The sequence below is a fragment of the Apis cerana genome, linkage group LG13 (assembly GCF_029169275.1).
Source record: "Apis cerana isolate GH-2021 linkage group LG13, AcerK_1.0, whole genome shotgun sequence".
Classification (NCBI taxonomy): domain Eukaryota; kingdom Metazoa; phylum Arthropoda; class Insecta; order Hymenoptera; family Apidae; genus Apis; species Apis cerana.
In genome coordinates, this window is record NC_083864.1 from 10,508,873 (window position 1) to 10,528,283 (window position 19,411).

At 22.9% G+C, this 19,411-nt stretch overlaps 2 protein-coding genes across 3 annotated transcripts; both read right to left on the reverse strand.

The window, feature by feature from the left end:
* Nucleotides 1-2,632: 2,632 nt before the first annotated feature.
* LOC108003965 (uncharacterized) lies at nt 2,633-12,283 on the reverse strand. Its single transcript, XM_028669828.2, has 11 exons — nt 12,128-12,283; nt 11,028-11,376; nt 10,322-10,847; nt 9,766-9,987; nt 9,337-9,588; nt 9,083-9,241; nt 6,132-6,472; nt 5,404-5,929; nt 4,913-5,134; nt 4,473-4,724; nt 2,633-4,295 (listed from the first exon to the last, which is right to left on the reverse strand). The coding sequence occupies exons 2-11, from the start codon at nt 11,358-11,360 to the stop codon at nt 4,129-4,131; spliced, it is 3,000 nt and encodes a 999-aa protein (XP_028525629.2). The 5' UTR covers nt 11,361-11,376; nt 12,128-12,283; the 3' UTR covers nt 2,633-4,128.
* A 2,761-nt stretch (nt 12,284-15,044) lies between these two features.
* LOC108003996 (probable cytochrome P450 6a14) lies at nt 15,045-19,094 on the reverse strand. Of its 2 annotated transcripts, XM_017066594.3 has the most exons (7): nt 18,947-19,084; nt 17,477-17,799; nt 17,041-17,385; nt 16,228-16,753; nt 15,909-16,127; nt 15,536-15,787; nt 15,045-15,458 (listed from the first exon to the last, which is right to left on the reverse strand). In XM_017066594.3, the coding sequence occupies exons 3-7, from the start codon at nt 17,371-17,373 to the stop codon at nt 15,295-15,297; spliced, it is 1,494 nt and encodes a 497-aa protein (XP_016922083.1). In that variant the 5' UTR covers nt 17,374-17,385; nt 17,477-17,799; nt 18,947-19,084; the 3' UTR covers nt 15,045-15,294. The 2 variants fall into 2 exon arrangements, with proteins under 2 accessions (XP_016922083.1, XP_016922082.1); XM_017066593.3 differs by lacking the exon at nt 17,477-17,799 and having other exon boundaries at nt 18,947-19,094.
* Nucleotides 19,095-19,411: the final 317 nt, after the last annotated feature.

Sequence of the window (19,411 nt, forward strand, 5' to 3'; positions counted from 1 at the left end):
AATTTAAAAACAAAAAAAATGGCAATTTTTTGTGAAGATTCAATATTGATTCTCTAATTCAAGCAATTAGAGTGGTAAAAATTATTTTTTATCAATAATGCATTCCATATTTTATTTCTAATTTTAAATGAGTTCATCATTTTTCTTCAATGCATATTGTAATTTTTTTATTCATTCAGTGGTTTAATTTTTCATACAATAATAATATTTCATATAACAATGATGGAAAACTTATGATCTTAATGTAATAATTTCTAATATTCTTATTAATTAAAAATACATTTTTCTTATATTTTTTAAATGATAAATTAATAAATTTTTCATTTTTTTTCAGTATTTACATATTTTCAGTATTTACATTTTTTCAATATTTACATTATTGCAAATATATTATAATAATTTATTATATGAAAAAATGAATCTGCCCTCCAATGAAAAAAAAATTCAATGTGCATCATCTTATATCTAATGACATAGTGATGACATCAGGAACTAAATTTATTAACAATTTTAAAGTTTATTGGCCTCGATATAAATGGCTCCGGTTATTGATAAACAGGGATTCGACATAATAAGGAAATATGTTGTAATAATACTATGGAAACTTGTAAGTCAAGAAAACAATAGATAATATATCATGAAATGAAATGAAAAGACAGACAATTATTTACACAATAATCAAAGAAGATATAAATTAATGTTATTTCACATAATTATAATCATATTTTACAATTTTCCTCATCACATGTCGTAAATATGTATAAATAAGAAAATTTAATAGTGTAATCAATTTATTTTTATATAATAGAAATTTCAAAATATATAAATAATTAACATGTTATCAAAATGATCTTTCTTTATAATATATTTGAACACTTGTAATAACATATTGAATAAATAAAGCTAATAGTCACAATAAAATAACAATAATTATATAATAATTGTTGATAATTCATAATCAATATTTTTTATATTTGATAGATTAGCAAAATATCAAACTTTTTTCTTAAATCTTGAATATTAATAAAAACAAAAATATTTTAGTATCGTGATTAAGCTTTTAAACGTCATTTTGTTCAAACGTCAGTTTGCAAATATGAATTGCACGTGTTGCAATTGCAATTGCAAGCGTGTTTTCTGCATTTTCGAAAATTTGATTATATTGTCTATAAATTTTATCATTCTATTATATTATTTATTAAATAAAAATTAAAAAGGAAATAACATATGTATAATAAAATTTAAAATTAGAATTTAAAATATAAATTTTTTTGTTACTCATACTCTTATTATTTATTATTTAGTCTAATTGCAATTAAATCAATCTTAAAAAAAACTATAATTCCCTATGAATTTTGCTGATTTCAAAAAGAGAAATATTTTTGAAAATAACAAAAATAAAAATGTAATTTTTTACGAATTATTCTTCTCTCTAAATTCCATGTTCAATTTAATACAATTTAATTTATCTATATCATTAATTAATTACATCTTTAGTAAGTTATTTAAATCTTTTTCTATGATTAAAATTATATAACAATAAATAAATTACAATGATTGATAATGACGATTTATTAACGATTTAATAAACAAGAATCTTATATCTATTTCTTTTTGTTTAAAAAAATTTGACTTTACGATAAATAATTTTGTAAAAATAATATATTTAATTTATGAAAGCGATATCAAATTAGAAAAATATATATTTTTTTTTTCCTTCGATAATTTTGATAATCTTTAAATAAAAATATATATATAAAAACAACGGAAAAATATATATATAATAATACATATCGATACAATTTTTTGGTTCATAGCTAAATGATAAATAGTGCATTATTAGATATCGAGTTTCTCGAATCAAATTTTCAGAATTAAATTTATCAGCATCTGGATAAATATAAGGATCAGGATGAATTTAAACGTATTCGAAAATTGATTCTCTATTCACTTTATTGGTGGATACTTTGTTGTTGTTTCTGCGAAGATAAATTAAATAACATATTTAACAACAACACATGAATTACATTAATTTCGTTATATAATAATTTTTGCGAAATTTAAAAAAAAGAAAATTAGAACAATGTACTATACATATATATATATATATATATATATATATACATATATATATATAGTCTATTACTATTTAAACACAATCATATATCAAACTTACATCGCTCATATCGATTAACTATTTTTTTTATAAAATAGTCCTGCATACAACGAAAAATAAATAACTTTCGATAATCTAATTACATCACACGCATTGTGATAAATTTTCATAAATTTTTATTTATTTTAATAGTATTTATCAATCGATTTAATGATTAATTAAATTAGATTCAAGTTAATTTTTACTTTTTGATGAAATAAAAATTATTATCTTTCAAAATACTTTGTCCAAGTATTCCAAGTATCGTTTTAATATTTTAATAAAATAATAAAAATTCGACATAGTTGATACTGTTCTCGTGCCTCGCTTAATTCATTTTTAATATTCTTGAATATTCATTGAATATTCTAATTATTTTCGAAGAAAAAAAAAAAGGGAATTGCTTACGCAATTATAGAGGTGTCTGTTATAATCAAAGATAAATAATTCAATTGTATTAATTATAAAATCAAACTATTCTAATTTCTGATATTTTATTTTTCTTTAAATTTTTCCTTCTCCTTACTCTTATAAAATATCCCATAAAATTTATTACGTTTAACAAATATTAATTTTACTGTTGGTTACACTATATTTTTGTCATTGTTATTCAATGTTTAAATTTTTAATTTGAACATCAAAATTTGATTTCGCAAAAATAATGTTATTGGAAATGGTTTATTACGTTCGTGCGTTGTTAAAGTGGAGAATTAAAATTAACAATAGAAGAATCTATGATTAAATGCAAGAATGAATTATGATGAATGAAAACAAAAATCCAACATGTCAAATATACAATATTCGCCCGATTATTTTAAATAACGTTTTGATTATTGAATTGAGATAGCTAAAAAATTTCATGATATTCACACGAAATTTCATATAATGTTTTCATAACGTATTTCATAATAATGTTTATATATTTCTGTTTTTAAAAAAATAAAAAAGATGTAATTATAGAACGATCTTACGACACTCGTTACACTTTGTTATCAAGAAGACCGAGAGTATAAATTTTCGGAAATATTATTCTACATTTCTACATACAACATTCTATATCTTTTGACCTTATTAATAAGACATCACAAACACTGATCTATTGAAATAACGTTATCGATCCATTTCAAGAATAAAAAAATATTTAGCCTATCTTTTCTTATTCTTATTTTATAACCTGATAAAATTTCTATATATATATATACATATATATGATATAAATAATTACAAAAGTAAATATGATTTGATAAATAGATTATATAATATTGGAATTAGATATATTTATCTTTATTATATATTATTACATGATATATATATATATTTTTTTATCATTCAAATTCATTAAAAGTATTAATTATGAATTAATAAATTAAATTTATACTTTTATATATTTTCTCGTTGTTTTGCATTGCTCAATACAAATTTGTAGCTTCTCGCAATACTTAACTTTTTATTTTAAAAGTCGATAATTATAAAAAGAAATTATAAAAGTTAATAAAAAAATACAAAATAATTTAAAATTTTAAAAAATAATTACATTTATATATTTATTGTTTAATAAAATTAATTGTGTTTTATGTTGCATTCAAATTACGTGAAATATTATCTCATATATTTTATTTTATATAAATAATATTATTTATATAAGTTTAGCAATAATTAGTATATTATATTATAATTATTAGTATTACATAGTTTATGTAATAATTATACGAAATAGACTTATAGTGATTTAAATATTTCTACTTGTTTTTCGAAAAAGATTTTTTTTTTATATTTTTCTAATAACTTTTTAGCAAATACAAAACGAGATGAAAAATACATTTAAACTTTTTAACTTTTCGTTTTAATATTAATTATGCGAATTAAGATCTTCCAATTAGATTGTAAAAATATTTTTTTTTAAAAATATCTCTTCCCAAAACTAAACGCTAAAATAAAAAGATAAATAAGATAAATATAGAAGATGTTAATAATTAAACTTTCGTTATTTTCAACTCTATTTTTCCTCCTTCCGGTATCATCAAAATATTTCGCGGCTCGGATTTATACGGTATCACCGTCTTCGCGCAAACTTCAACTTTGTGATCACGCAGAACCGTGATAAGACCCACCTTGCTTTGATAATGCGCAAAACGAGCACCTGAAAACAATTTTAAAACGACTATTAACCATTAAAGTTTACGAAATTGTCAGAAATGCATTTAATTTGCATATATATATAAATATTACAAATTACGTATCATCTGACGAGATACATGATCGACAATAATAAAAAATAAGAAAATTATGCGCGATTTGCATAGATTAAAAAACGTACCGATGCAATTTCTTGGCCCATCGCCAAATGGCAAATAACTCATAGGATGTCTACTAGCGAAAGCATCATCCTCGAATCTTTCGGGATCGAATACTTCGGGTTCCGGATAAATATTTGGATCATGTTGAATTCCATATACTGGTATCCATATCCTTGTTCCTTTCGGTATTTTAATTTTAGTGTCTTTAAACGCATAATTTTCTTTCGCTTGTCTGCTTAGTACCGGCAATACTGGATACTTTCTCAATGTCTCTGTTAGGATATTAATATTTGTTTATTGTTAATAACGTCTTAATATAATTTCATCTATAATATCAAACGCATCGTCAATGATTTATTTATTATTATTAATGTTTAGTTTATTTGAATTGTTTTCCAGATTTTATTATTAAGCAGATTATTTTGAAAAATAACGTCTTAATATAATTTAAGAATATTACCTTTAAACACCTTGTCCAAATATTTCATTTCTTTCACATCTGTATATGACAATGCTCCGCCATTATTCTCGTAAACTTCTTTTATTTCTTTCCGTAATTTATCTTGCATTTCCGGATTTTGAGCCAACTCGTAGAGAGCATTTGAAATCGTTGTCGAGGATGTTTCGAATCCAGCGAGGAAGAAGACGAGCGCTTGCGAAGTGAGAAGTGCATCGGTTAATTCTATAAAATATTTGATTTTGCAAATCAATTACATATTAATATAATTACATATATATAATTTATTTTTCAAATCGATTATAAATTGGAAAATACACGATTTAAAGTCGCAATAAAATTTGAATAATCAAGAATTCAACAACAAATTGTTTATTTCAATGGAACGTTTTAAATAAATAAATATTCATCGCGTTCATCTTTATTTTTTAAATAACCGACAGTATTAATTTTTCTCACATTAATATGGAAATAAACGGAAAAATTATACTTACCAATATTTTCCAACTTTTCTGGATGTTCCTTTAGTTCTTTCAACGTGTTGACAAAATCTGGCCTGTACACGTTATTCTCCTGTCTGTATTTGATCGAGTCACGGATCAGATTTATAAAGAAGTTGTTAACTTCGTGCGATTGTAAGTAACCACCGATTATATCGAACAAAAATGGCATGTATAGCCTGGTAAAGTCTTTGGCTAAGCGTTTGAAGGTGAATTTGCCGAGTTGTTCCCCCATTCGACGAAATTCGCTTCCCTCGGGCGAAAGAGAATTCATGCACACTCCGAACGCGCAGCTGCCAATTACATCGGTCGTGAATTTTGCAGCCATGTCGCGACAATCCACCGGTTCCCCGCTATTTCTTACTTTTTCTACGAATTCTTCTAAATTTTTTGCGCAATCCAGTATAAGAGGGAACATATCCTTTAATTTGCCTGACGTAAATACTGGAGAGAGTTTCATTCTCAACGGTCGCCATGTTTTAGATTCCAATGCGAAGAGAGTTTGAAATATTGGTTCTATCTTTAAATTAAATTATCTTTCCTTATTTTATTTTAAATTATTTTACGCGATTAAACTTTTTTACCTCGCGCATAATTTACACGAATATTCTGATATTCTTGAAAAAATTAAATTATTATATATATATATTTTGATATCAAAACATATCATAATTCGAATCATTTATGTATCTTCTGTTTTATAATAATAAAATTATAAATACCTTAGGATTTACATGAATTCCTCGATCCGCGAATAAGCTGAAATCTCTGATGAGAACATCTTTGATCATTTCGAAGTCGTTAACAACAAGAATAGGAGTTCTTCCTTGAAATACTCCGAAAACTAACTCGTTCTTGTATTCTTGATATAATTGTTTTGTTTTTTCGGCCAGTGATATTTTCTTGAATATTACTTCTCGGAAATTACCAAAAAAGATCATAGGTTTTGGTCCAGGTACGCCACGATTCTTCCACGTGTCAAAGGTCGAAGTGAAATAATAATAAATCGCGAACAATAACGCTCCAATGGCGCAAAGAAGTTGAAAGTGATCCATGTTGTATCAAACTTTCTAAATAAATATAATAATAAAATAAATTATAAAAGATCGATTAATCAGATCTCATGATTGTTAATAAAAATGATCGTTAATAAAATCTTTTTAAATTTTGTTGAGAGGTGCTGATGATAAATGCTGATTCGCAAAGAATAATAAATAATGCGTAGATGCATAAAATATCTACAATCGTTCAATTAAAATTATACTCTACGTTCATCGAAATAAAAAGAAACAAACGTATTATTCAATTAATTTTTCGAAAAATTTTTGTTAAATTAAATAATTGATTAAGTAAATAACTAATCTATCTCAGAATAAAAATAAAATCATAATTAATTGTTACAGTTTCTTTAAATAAATGTTTCGAGATCCTTTCACGATGAAATATAAAACGATTCTACTGAGTTGGTGATTTCGCGATAAAATAAAATACTTATATTCAGTTATATCATCAACTGTTGATTTTTTTTTTATTTTATTTAAATCCCTACTTGTAGATGTGCAGCATGACAAATCAAATATTGATACTTACTTCATCTAATATAATAGAGATAATAGAAAGATATAGATATGTGTTAAATTATTAAATAAATATAGCAGCAAATAAAATTTTTATATAAATTGATATAATAATGTAGAACCTATACAGAATCCTTTACATAATGATGGCTTTTTCATTGAAGAAAATTTCTTTCATATGAGATTAATTGGCCAATTTTCTTTTTAAGAAGTTTAAGTTCTTTGTTTTTTTGTGTATAACATTTTTTATTTATTCTTTAATTTCTACGTATTTTATATATTTTATATATCAATTATATTTTCAGTTCAATTTTAGTTCAATATTAGTATAACTATTATTTTATTTTTTAAAAATGAAAAAAAAATATTCTACATAAAAATATTCTGAGAGAAAATGAAATCACTTTTTTTTAAATAAAAGTTTCTTTATAAATTTTTACAATATATTTTTGTAACTATATATTATTTTTTTGTCATATTCGTCAAAAAATAAATAAGCTGAATTTTAATTATATTCATAAAGAGTAAATATGTAATTGTATTTTGTTAAACTAATTTGGTTAAATAAGAAATAGAATCCATAAGTTTATAATTTATCACTTAATTTAGCTTCGCTAAATAAATATTAGTTTGATTATATAATATAAATAAGCGTAAGACAAACTGCGCAAAAAATTATTTATTTAACTTAGATCTTAATTTTTCAATTATAATATAAATAAGTTAACGATATTATTTATAGATTAGTATTAGTGATTTATAATCTTTTATATTAACATAAAATTGAATGTAATGATAGGAAGAAAAAAGATATTTACCATTAACTTGTCAGAAGATTATACGTCTGTATTCTACATACTATTCTGGACGTAAAACTGGAAAGAAGATGTAAGATTAAGAAATACAGATTTGATTGGTTGCAATCTTTCCACACATCTTTTCAAACATAGTTTCAATTTAATTGCAATTCATCTTAATTCATACATATATTCAATTATCGCATAAAGGAGATTGTAATTAATTTATTAGTTATCAGAGATCCCTTTTTCATTTAGAAATTTTAAAAACTTTTAAGTAGAGATAAAAATGGTAAAAAATTCTTATCTTTCTTTGTTTTTTTTTTTTTCATAGTAAATATTAATAACTATTATTTATTAAATAATTATTTCATTATACAAAAACTTTAAACACATTATAGAACATTAAAAAAAAATACAAAAAATATTATAATTAACATTAAAAAAAATAAACAAATAAAAAGTAAAAAAATACTACAAAATACACATTTAATAAATATTTAACTTATTACAATATCTTACATATCCTAACCTACACCAAAGTAATTAATACTAGATTCAACAATTAGCATTAAGACTGTTATATAAAAATTCAGACAAGTTAATACTTGTGAGAAGACATTCGTGCATTTGTCCCTCTAGTGGCGAAGATAGAAACGAAGACAGAAAGACTAAACGAATTATAATATAATTGAAACGTTCATTCATATTGTATCTATATAATATAATATAAATATATAATATAATTGACATAATTGACATAAGTTATAATATTATTTTTTAATATTTAATTATTCTTTTAATATTATATTATATATTATTATACAAATACAAAAATAATTGAAAGTGGAACTGAAAAGATAAGAATAAGGATAAAGAAATAAAGGAAATTAAGAAAAATAAAATTAATTAAAATATAAAACATTCAAATATACATAAAATAATATAGGAAAATAAGCATAGTTATTGTTTTCTCAATTATTTTTATAAATTCATGGCTGATGTAACTTTTTTCGAAATTATTTTTTTATTAAAATGATAAATTATTATAAATCGATCATATTATATATACAATATTAATTAAGAATTAAAATTTTATATAACATAAATAAAAAATATTTTTAAAAAAGTTGAATATTTTTAAAAAAGTTGAAAAATAATAAAAATTATATTTATAAATATTAATTTATATACTTGAATTAATAAGATTTAATTAATTAATTGAGATCAAATACTTATTTAGTTGTTAATTAAAAACATTATTATACAATAATAATTATTTTTTATATTAACATTAAATCTTAGTTATTTTTAAGTACACTCCTCCTTTTAATACTAAGAAAAAGTTACGTTCATCAGATTTGAAGGGGATCGTGGTTTTTTCACAAACATTAACTTTGTGATTGCGAAGAATTGTTAAAAGACCAATCTTGCTTTGATAATGCGCAAAACGAGAACCTGAAAAATAATTACGAAATTACGAAAATTAAAATTAATTTAATTTTCATATAAATATTATGCACGACTTAATGTGGATAGATTAAAAAACGTACCGATGCAATTTCTTGGCCCATCGCCAAATGGTAAATAACTCATAGGATGTCTACTAGCGAAAGCATCATCCTCGAATCTTTCGGGATCGAATACTTCGGGTTTCGGATAAATATTTGGATCATGTTGAATACCATACACTGGTATCCATAATTTCGTGCCCTTTGGTATTGTAATTTTAGTACCTTTAAATGTATAATTTTCCTTCGCTTTTCTGGTTAATATCGACAATATTGGATACTTCCTTAAAGTTTCTGTAAAGAAAAAGCTAAATTAAATAATTATAAAAATATATTAATATTTATTCGATTTAAATTGATTTCGAATATACTTATACAAAATATACAAATAATTTTTTAATTCAAAGGGAATAGAATTTACTTTTTAACATTTTTTTAAATCTCTTCCTTTCAGGTAGATTTAATAGATACCTTTAAACACCTTATCCAAATATTTCATTTCTTTGATATCTGTGTACGTCAATACTCCCTTATTTTTCTCGTACACTTTTCTAATTTCTTGTCGTAATTTATCTTGTATTTCTTGATTTTGAGCTAACTCGTAAAGACTAAATGCCATGGTCGATGAAGAGGTTTCAAATCCGGCAATGAAGAAGACGACTGCTTGAGCAGTTAACAAAATATCTGTTAATTCTGTAAAATACAATAAAATGTGAATACTGTAAATTTTTTGGCACAAACTTGTCGCTATTAAATTTTATGACACTATAATAAATAATTATTTTCATTATTGTTAATCAAGTTTGATATTTCCACATATAGTACACACAATAATTATTTAGAAACTTATTTAGAATGTGTGATGGAATTTGATTTTAAATAGACATCGATATACTTTACAAATTATCTTCTATTATATAAAACGAAAGCAACCACAAAAGTATACAAAAATATCAATTTAAATTTCTAGAATCGATTCTTTAAAGATTCTTCTTTGACGAATTTATATTAACGCATACGTACTTACCAATATTGTCCATTTTCTCTGGATGTTCTTTCAATTGCATGAGCATATTGATAAAATCTGATCGAACTATATTGTTATCCTTCCTATATTTCATCGTGGTACTGATCAAATTTATAAAAAATTTATCGATGTCTTTCATTGTAAACATATTACCGATTACTCCGTACAAAGATGGAAAAAGTACTTTACAAGTATTTCCGATCATCAATTTCAAAGTAGGTGAAAACATCTTCTTGCCCATTTTACGAAATTCACTATCCTCGTCCAAAAGGGAATGTGTGTTGATCCCAAAAGCGCAGCTGCCGATAACGTCGGTCGTAAATTTTGCAGCTAAATCACGGCATTCCACCATTTCGTTCTTCTTTACCACTTCGTTCAAATATTCCTCTAAATTTTTCGCGCTTTCCATTATAAGGAAGAACATCTCTTTCAGTTTTCCAGACGTGAATATTGGCGAAAGTTTCATTCGTATTGGTCGCCATCTTTCAGCCTCCAACAAGAAGAGATGTTGCGTCAGTGGTTCTATCTATTTACAAAAAAAAAAACATAAAATTTAGGTATATTTTACGTTAAATTATTTAAAAAAAAAAAAGTCTTTTCTTACAATTGTCAAACTTAAATTTTTTAATGATATTAATTTATTACTATTACAAAAATCAGATACTTTGGGGATATAAAAATTCTATGAATTGAAATTTTGAAATACCTTCGGAAAAATTCGAAATCCTCGATCCATAAATAATGAAAAGTCTTTGATGAGAACATCTTTAATCATATCTAAATCGTTAATGACAAGAACCGGAGTCATTCCCTCGAATATCCCAAAAACTGATTCATGTTTGTAATCGTCGTACCACTTTTTAACAGTTTCAGATATTGACTTTTTTTTTATCAAGGGATTCGCAAAACTGCCAAAAAATACTACAGATTTTGGTCCAGATATGCCACGATTTTGCCAAAAAGCATATTTTGATGAATAATAATAGTAAATCGTGACAATCACCACGCTTATAGCGCAGAGAATTTGGAAATAATCCATGTTATATCAATTTTTGCTATATCCCAATAATAATAAAAATCAATTAATCCAGTAATTTTAATAATATATATAATGGTATGTAATATAAAATGGATATTATAAATATGAAATGAAATCATCATTGTACATATATAAGCAAGAATGAATAAAACTTTTAAAATTAATATTATTTTAATATTAATTCAAAAGAAGAAAAATTATTTTTTATTTCAATATCGATTTATTTATTTATGAGTATATTTATTTATTTAATAAATATTTAAGAGATATAAATAATTGCAATAAAAAAATTTCAATTTAGAATTAATTTCATGTAGCTTATCTTAAATAATTTTGATATACTCATAAACACGTAATTTCATTGAGGTGATTTTGATAAACTTTTATTTTATTTATATCATTTATTTACATGATGAAAAAAATTAAAAATTATTTTATTTCATTTTACTATTTTATTTATTACATTTTTAAAAAATTTAAAATTATGCAAAATTAATTAAAGTGAATGAATGATATAACAATAATAATGAAATAAATATATATTATTTGAAAATTAATAAAAAAATATAGATCATATTCATTTAAAAATTTCTTCAATTTATTCCGTTATGAACGCTACCTTAATGTTTATATACGATTTCATTAACTTAAAAATTTTGCCATTTGCATCATTTTTTCTTTGAATTTCTTAATTAATTTATATTAATAATTAATAATGGTATATTCATAAAAATAGTTTTTTTATCTAGAATTCAAAACATACTCACTTGACTAGATATTTACATTAAAAAATAAATTTTATAGAATAAAATCTATCTGAGATGTCTTTCACGAACTGAACGTCAGATAGTGACTAATGATAAGTTTTCTTTCAATTGGTTACATTAGTGTGAGTCAGATTATATATATATAGTCAATGTCCTTGATATAGCGACGATGATAGCGACCTCTATTTTCAATATAAATATAATATGCATATATATATATATGCATATATATATATATATATATATATATATATATATATATATATACACATTTTATTTTAATTTTTAAACAATTTAAAACGAAATAAATTATTATAATTATTATATCGATATTATTTTCGTTGTATCCAAAAAAGATGGTTCTGTAGAATAATGCTTACATGAAAATATTCCTGTATAGATATCTGTTACTATCTTTTCTATAGCGAATAATTATTCTATAAATTCAAGGAAGAAAAACAAAATAAAAATGTAATATCATTCAACATTCAATGATGCATTTTTATTAATGAATTCAATGAATTCAATTTGTGGGAAATAAATTTTGTTTATCATTCATATAATAGCTGTTATGATAAATTTATTGTTTACAAGAAATTGAATAAAAATTGCTGCGTAATAATTGCTATGTATAATTGAGAGGTTTTCTCAATGTTAATAATCATTCTTCATGACTTGTATAATTATTATCTATCTTATTCATACACTCAAGTACAAGTATCACTAATTTTTTTCCTGTAATGCATTAAGAACATAAATACGTAATCTTAGAAAATTCCTCAATAAAATCAATATATATATTTTTCTGATAGTGTGATCCAAAATATTTCCAAAATCCGTACATTCTTTTTCTTCATATTTCTTCGATCAGATTTTAAATATAAAATTTTTTTTTTATTAAAACAGTATAAATATTTGAATATTTATTTTGAATATTTTTTCTGTAATGATATTGAAATTTCTGTTTTTGACGATATATATTTTTATATATAATATAATTTAATCATCAATCGATAATATATGTTTTCGGTAAAAATTTGCGATTTTATTTTATCTCCAGATTATAAAAAAAATTATTTTTTTTTTTGAATAATAAATTTATTGTTAGAATAAAGTATCTAAAGCATAAAAAAACTAGTTTAAATTTAATTCAAAAAATTCATTTAAATAAAAATTTCAAATAAAAAATATAATTTACAAACAATTTTGTAGATATACTTGTCGAAGATATATTTATGGATATAATATTTATGGACATAAGAATGAATTGATATTATTCAATAATATAATAATATTTACATCGAAAAACAAAAAGAACAAAAAAATTTTGTTAAGTAATTTCTTTAAATTCTGTCTTAATTTCTACGTGTAATGATCAATTGTATTTTAATTAATCCTGCAAATTTTCATTATATTACTTAAAAATAATTTCATCAAAATCAAATTAAAACCATATTTTATTCTAAATAATTATTAGAATGTGATTTATTATTTTCTTTTTTTTTATGAAAATTTTTAATTATTTTTAATTTTCCAAATTAAATAAATCATTAGATTTATATATATATTTCTTATCGCAATTATACTATAAATATTGCATAGTCATAATATATCGATAATAATCTTAACATGTATCATATTTCATAAATATGTTATTATTTACATTGATAAATGCGCACTTTGTATCACAAATTTATGCGTATAATCTTGTGTAATATATTTATGTTATAATTAATTAAAGCAAGAAGAGAAAAATATAAATCAGAAACAATTAATTCCATAGAAAGAAAATTAATAGAAAAAATTAATAAAAATAAAATAAATAAATAAAATAAATATTAAAATAGAATATTTTCATAATTGATAATATAATCAATTGATAGTACAATCAAAAAAATAGAAAGATAGGAAACGATTTATTTTTTATTTTTAAAGTTTATTTTTTTATTTCCTAATTTGTACTAAATTACACAATACTTGTAGACGCCGATAGATTGCGCATGAATTGAGATCGAAGGAATTTGAGTTGGAAGTAAATAAGTTTTTATATTATTTTTATCCTATAGAGATGCATATTATTAATTATAAATACATATTTATATGTGATTTTTAATTTTTCATAGTAAATTACTAATATTAAATAAATTTTGTTTTAAAATAGTTTAATTTTACATTATTTTTTAAATTTAAATTTATAAATTATACAATTTAATTGTAGCTGTACTTGAACGTATGTTTAGAATAATTAATTTAATTGTAACTTTTTATTTTATTTAAAATACTTTTAAATATATTTGGTATCATAAATTTCTAAAGATTTGAAAAAGTAAATTTTATGATATAAAACGTTTTTGTTAAACATTTAAATAATTAACGCTATATTTTTGTTTTAGAACAAGAAAAGAAAATATTTTTATGTATAAAATATTCTAGCAATGTGATTTTAATTATTTAAAGATTTTATAATATTTCTAATAATACCATATTTTTAATAATAAAATTAAACAAAAAATCAAATTTAAAAATTAAATTTTTTTGAAAAATCATAAATTTTCTATTATCTCTCTATCTATTATCCTCAGATCCACAAATTATAACTTACTTATGAAGATAATTGTTGTCTTAATAACATTAAGATTCATATGTAATCAGAATTAAATTAGATTTTATAAGATTAGATGTTAATAAGTTTTTAGGATTACGATATCTTTTGTTATGTTTTCTAATACGATTTTGTACATTGTATTATCATATGGAAAGATATTTCGAAATTGTTATTTTTATACTATTTTATATTTTATATTTTAATATTATAATACATCTTAAAAAAAATTTAATAATTATATGTATTTTTAATATTAATCTTATTTTAAAAAAATTGTATACTTTTAGTGATATGAATAAAAAAATCATTATGATTAGTTAAATTTGAATTTAATTTAATTTAATCGATTGTTTCAATTAGTTTAATAATCATACTGCTGATAATTCTTGTTGCAACGATAATTATATAATATACTTAAAAATTTGTATATAATACTGAAACATTTTTATAAGTTTTATAATCTCAAAATTATCTTTTAAACTTTATAAACTTTTAATTAATATATATTGAATAACTTTTACTGTTAATATGTATATATACATATATAATACTTATATTAATCTTATATTTTATTTATTTTTAAGTTGATACCTCCTTTCAGTGTTAACAAAAATTGAAATGGGTCACTTTCATATGGAATCCTAGTTTGCTCGCAAATATCAATTTTATGATTACGGACAATTGTTATAATACCAATTTTGCTTTGAAATTGTGCAAAACGTGCACCTAAAAATGATAATTAAAAATTAGAAAAATAATTCTACGGATTAATAATTCTCCGTTATTTTATCTTATTATCGTACCGATGCAGTTTCTTGGTCCATCGCCGAAAGGTAAATAAGTCATAGGATGCCTGGCAACTACAGCTTCTTCATTGAATCTTTCGGGATCGAAAATATCAGGATTTGGAAATATATCTGGATCATTTTGAATTCCATATGGCAGTATCCACACTTTTATACCCTTTTCGATAGTAACTTTAGTGCCCTTGAACGTGTAATTTTCCTCCGCTTGCCTGGTCAGCATTGCCATTATTGGATACTTCCTTAAAGTTTCTATTCGCGAAAGAACGAATACTTTATTAGAAAAATATACACATAAATGAAATGTTTTCTACACCGATAATTTAACAATTAATTTAATAAAAAGAATCTAATTTTACGTAATTTTTTTTACCTTTGAGAATCTTGTCCAAATATTTCATATTTTTAATTACATCATACGTCAATTCTCCATATTTTTCATAAACCTCTCTGATTTCCTCGCGTAGCTTATCTTGGATTTCCTGATTCTGCGCCAATTCATAAAGGGCATGAGATATCGTGGACGAAGAAGTTTCAAAACCAGCGACAAAGAAGACAAAAGCTTGCGAAGCAATCATCGAATCTGTCAGCTCTGTAAAAAAAAAAAAAAAAAAAAAATAGATTGAAATTCATCGAAAATCGAAAATATGAAATTTATAATTTTTTTGCGAAATTGATTTTAAACGACATACTTATACTCTCTAATTTCTCTGGATGATCTTTAAGCTCTATCAACGTATTGACAAAATCGGGTCTAACTATTTTATTCTCTTTTCTGTAATTTATCGTGTCTTTGATCAAATTCGTCAAAAATTCATTTACTTCTTCCACTTGAAGCTTGTGACCAATCACATCGTACAATCCTGGCAAAAATTGCCTGCAGACATCTCTGACTATCGTTTTAAAGGTGGGTGTGAATAATTTTCTGCCGATTATACGAAATTCGCTGTCCTTGTCCGATATAGAATTCATGTCGATCCCAAAAGCGCAGCTACCGATCACGTCAGTTGTAAATTTCGCAGCCAGATCACGGCATTCTATATATTTTCCCCTCTCCGCTATTTTGTCTAAATATGGCTCCATATTTTTAGAGCATTCTACGATAAGTGGGAACATCTCCTTTAGCTTGCCAGAGGTGAATATCGGTGAGAGTTTCGCTCTCATCGGCCGCCATCTTTCCGTCTCCAAAGCGAACAGATGCTCTCCCAATGGTTCCGCCTTAGAAAAATTAATCTCTCTTTCTCAAAGATTGATTGTTTAAAGTAAATGATAAATATATTTCTTAACAAATAAAATGATAAGATAACTGTTACAATCAATCGTTTAATCGGTATAAAATATATTAACCTCAAATAGGTTATTTTAATTATGCCTTTTTTACAAATTACTCGAACATCCTCGTGAATAAGCAATAATGCACGAGAGCAATGATAATGTTATTGCAGGATAAAAGCGAAGAATTATGGATATCGATCGCAATGAAAAATTTCAATATAATATAATACCTTTGGAAATATGCGAAAACCTCGGTTGGAAAATATAGAGAAATCCTTGATGAGAACATCTTTGATCAGATCTAAATCGTTGAGAACAAGAATAGGCGACGATCCTTCGAATATTCCGAACATTGGCTCATTCTTATATTTGTTGTATAAAAATCTTAGTTTGTCGTTTATCGATATTTTTTTGAGGAAAACTTCCATAAAATTGCCAATGATGATAGTCGGTTCTGGTCCAGGTATTCCACGAACTTTCCAATAGTTGTAAATTGAAGTGTAATAGTAATAGATCGCAAGAAGTATTATGCAAATGGCGCAAAAAATTTGGAAAAAATCCATGTTTCAAATGTCCTGTATAAATAAAATTTTATTAATTAAAGTACGTTTATACTAGCTGTAAATTTTTATTATAAAATATACATATATTTGAAAATTCTTTAACTCGTATTAAGTGTTCATGCGTGTTGAAAAAAAATTTGAAATAATATCCTTGAATCACATTACGAAATTTATCGATTTTATATCGTTTATTTTGTATCTTTTCTTCGTTCGATGAATTACAACGAAATATATAGTCATTTCTTCACAAGTTTTTCCGATGTATATAATATAATTATCGGCTTTTTATGGAGGAAATCAAAATAAATTTCAATTTCACTTCAAAATGAGATATCTTCGATGATCGTTGAGACGTTTAAAGAAATAAGAAATAAATGGTTGAAGTAGCAATGAAGTCAATCTTCAGCGATATTGAACAATTGGTATCTATGAAGAATGTAATTGCTGTGTTATATTACTAGAACACTTTATCGTCAAATTGCATTATTTAAAATAAATTTAAAATAAATTTAAAAATTTTAATTATTTCGATTGATATATTATTTGACGAATTTAATCCTTTCTTTTTATAATCGTAATATTTTTGTATTCATTTTGTTGTCAAATTTTTTCAATATTTCAAGTTTTCAATAATTTTGAAAAAATTGCAGATGAGTTAACTAGTATCGTATCTATATAATGATTGAAATATTCAAAATAAAAATCAAAGAAAGCAAAAGAAATTTATATATTTAAACACTGATATTGAACAATTGAAATATAATATACATATGTCATAATTTATATCTTATCTTATCTCTATTGTATAACGCTTATTTTTTTTAACTCTTAAGAAGTAATTATATATATTAAATAATTTTTGCATTAAATTATATTATATAGATATCTTAAATATAGTATTTCATACTATAAATATATTATCATTGCAAATATATTGGTTATGATTAATGTAACAAATGTGATAAGAATTATCATTTCTTACATAATTATTTATAATATAATAATTTATATATTAATTAGATTAAATACAATTAAATGCATTATCATATCGGCAAACTAAATATCAGAAGAAGATATATTCAATAAATATTTATTAAATTATTTATCAAATAATAAATAATAAATAAATTTCATTTTGAAAAGAAATTCTTATATCTCAATTTTTATGAAAAAATGAGAAATTAAATTTTGTCATCTGATAGATTTAATTATCATATTTTTTTTCCTTTTTTTTTTTTTTATTCGAAACTTAATTTCGATATTGAAATAACATTGTAATATAATATAGTAAACTAGAAAAGTGATATGCATAATAAATATATATTTAAATAGACAAACATCTAATGATAATAATGATTTTTATAGAATTTCTTGGAAAAATGCATGATTAATTTTGCGATTGTTAATAATTGTTAATAATGTTAATAATTTTTTTTTAATTATTCTATTGTATATTATAAATAACATGTTAAATTTTTTGAAAAATTATCCTTGAAAAATATAAAAGAGTAATTATTTGTTGCACAAATATTTGAAATATAATGATTATATCAAAAACCAATTCTTTACGCACTTATATGCACTGCTGAATCTATTGAAACAAAATTGTTGCAAATTGCCCAGTCTTTGTGAGATAAAAGAAAAATCTGCCTGAGATTTATTACGTATCACGGTCGAACGTCAACTGATACTAACGGAGTAAGTATCACGAGATTACTCTTGTTTTAGAGAATGATGATGTAATAAAAAAGATAAACGATTAAATTAAATGGGTGTCTACATTGTAAATATCAATTTACATTAATCCTTGTTCCATAAGCATTTATTTAAGCATTTATTTCCGCTTAACAAAAATAAATGTACAAATATTTAAAGAAATTAAAAAAAATTTTTTTTATTTATCTTTAATTTATTTATTATTGTTTTTCGTCAATTACAATATATAAAAAAATGAAAAAATCTAATTTGATAATTAAGAAATTATAATCCTCAATTTATTATTTTTAATATTTCAAAATTTGTCAATTAAAAATTATTT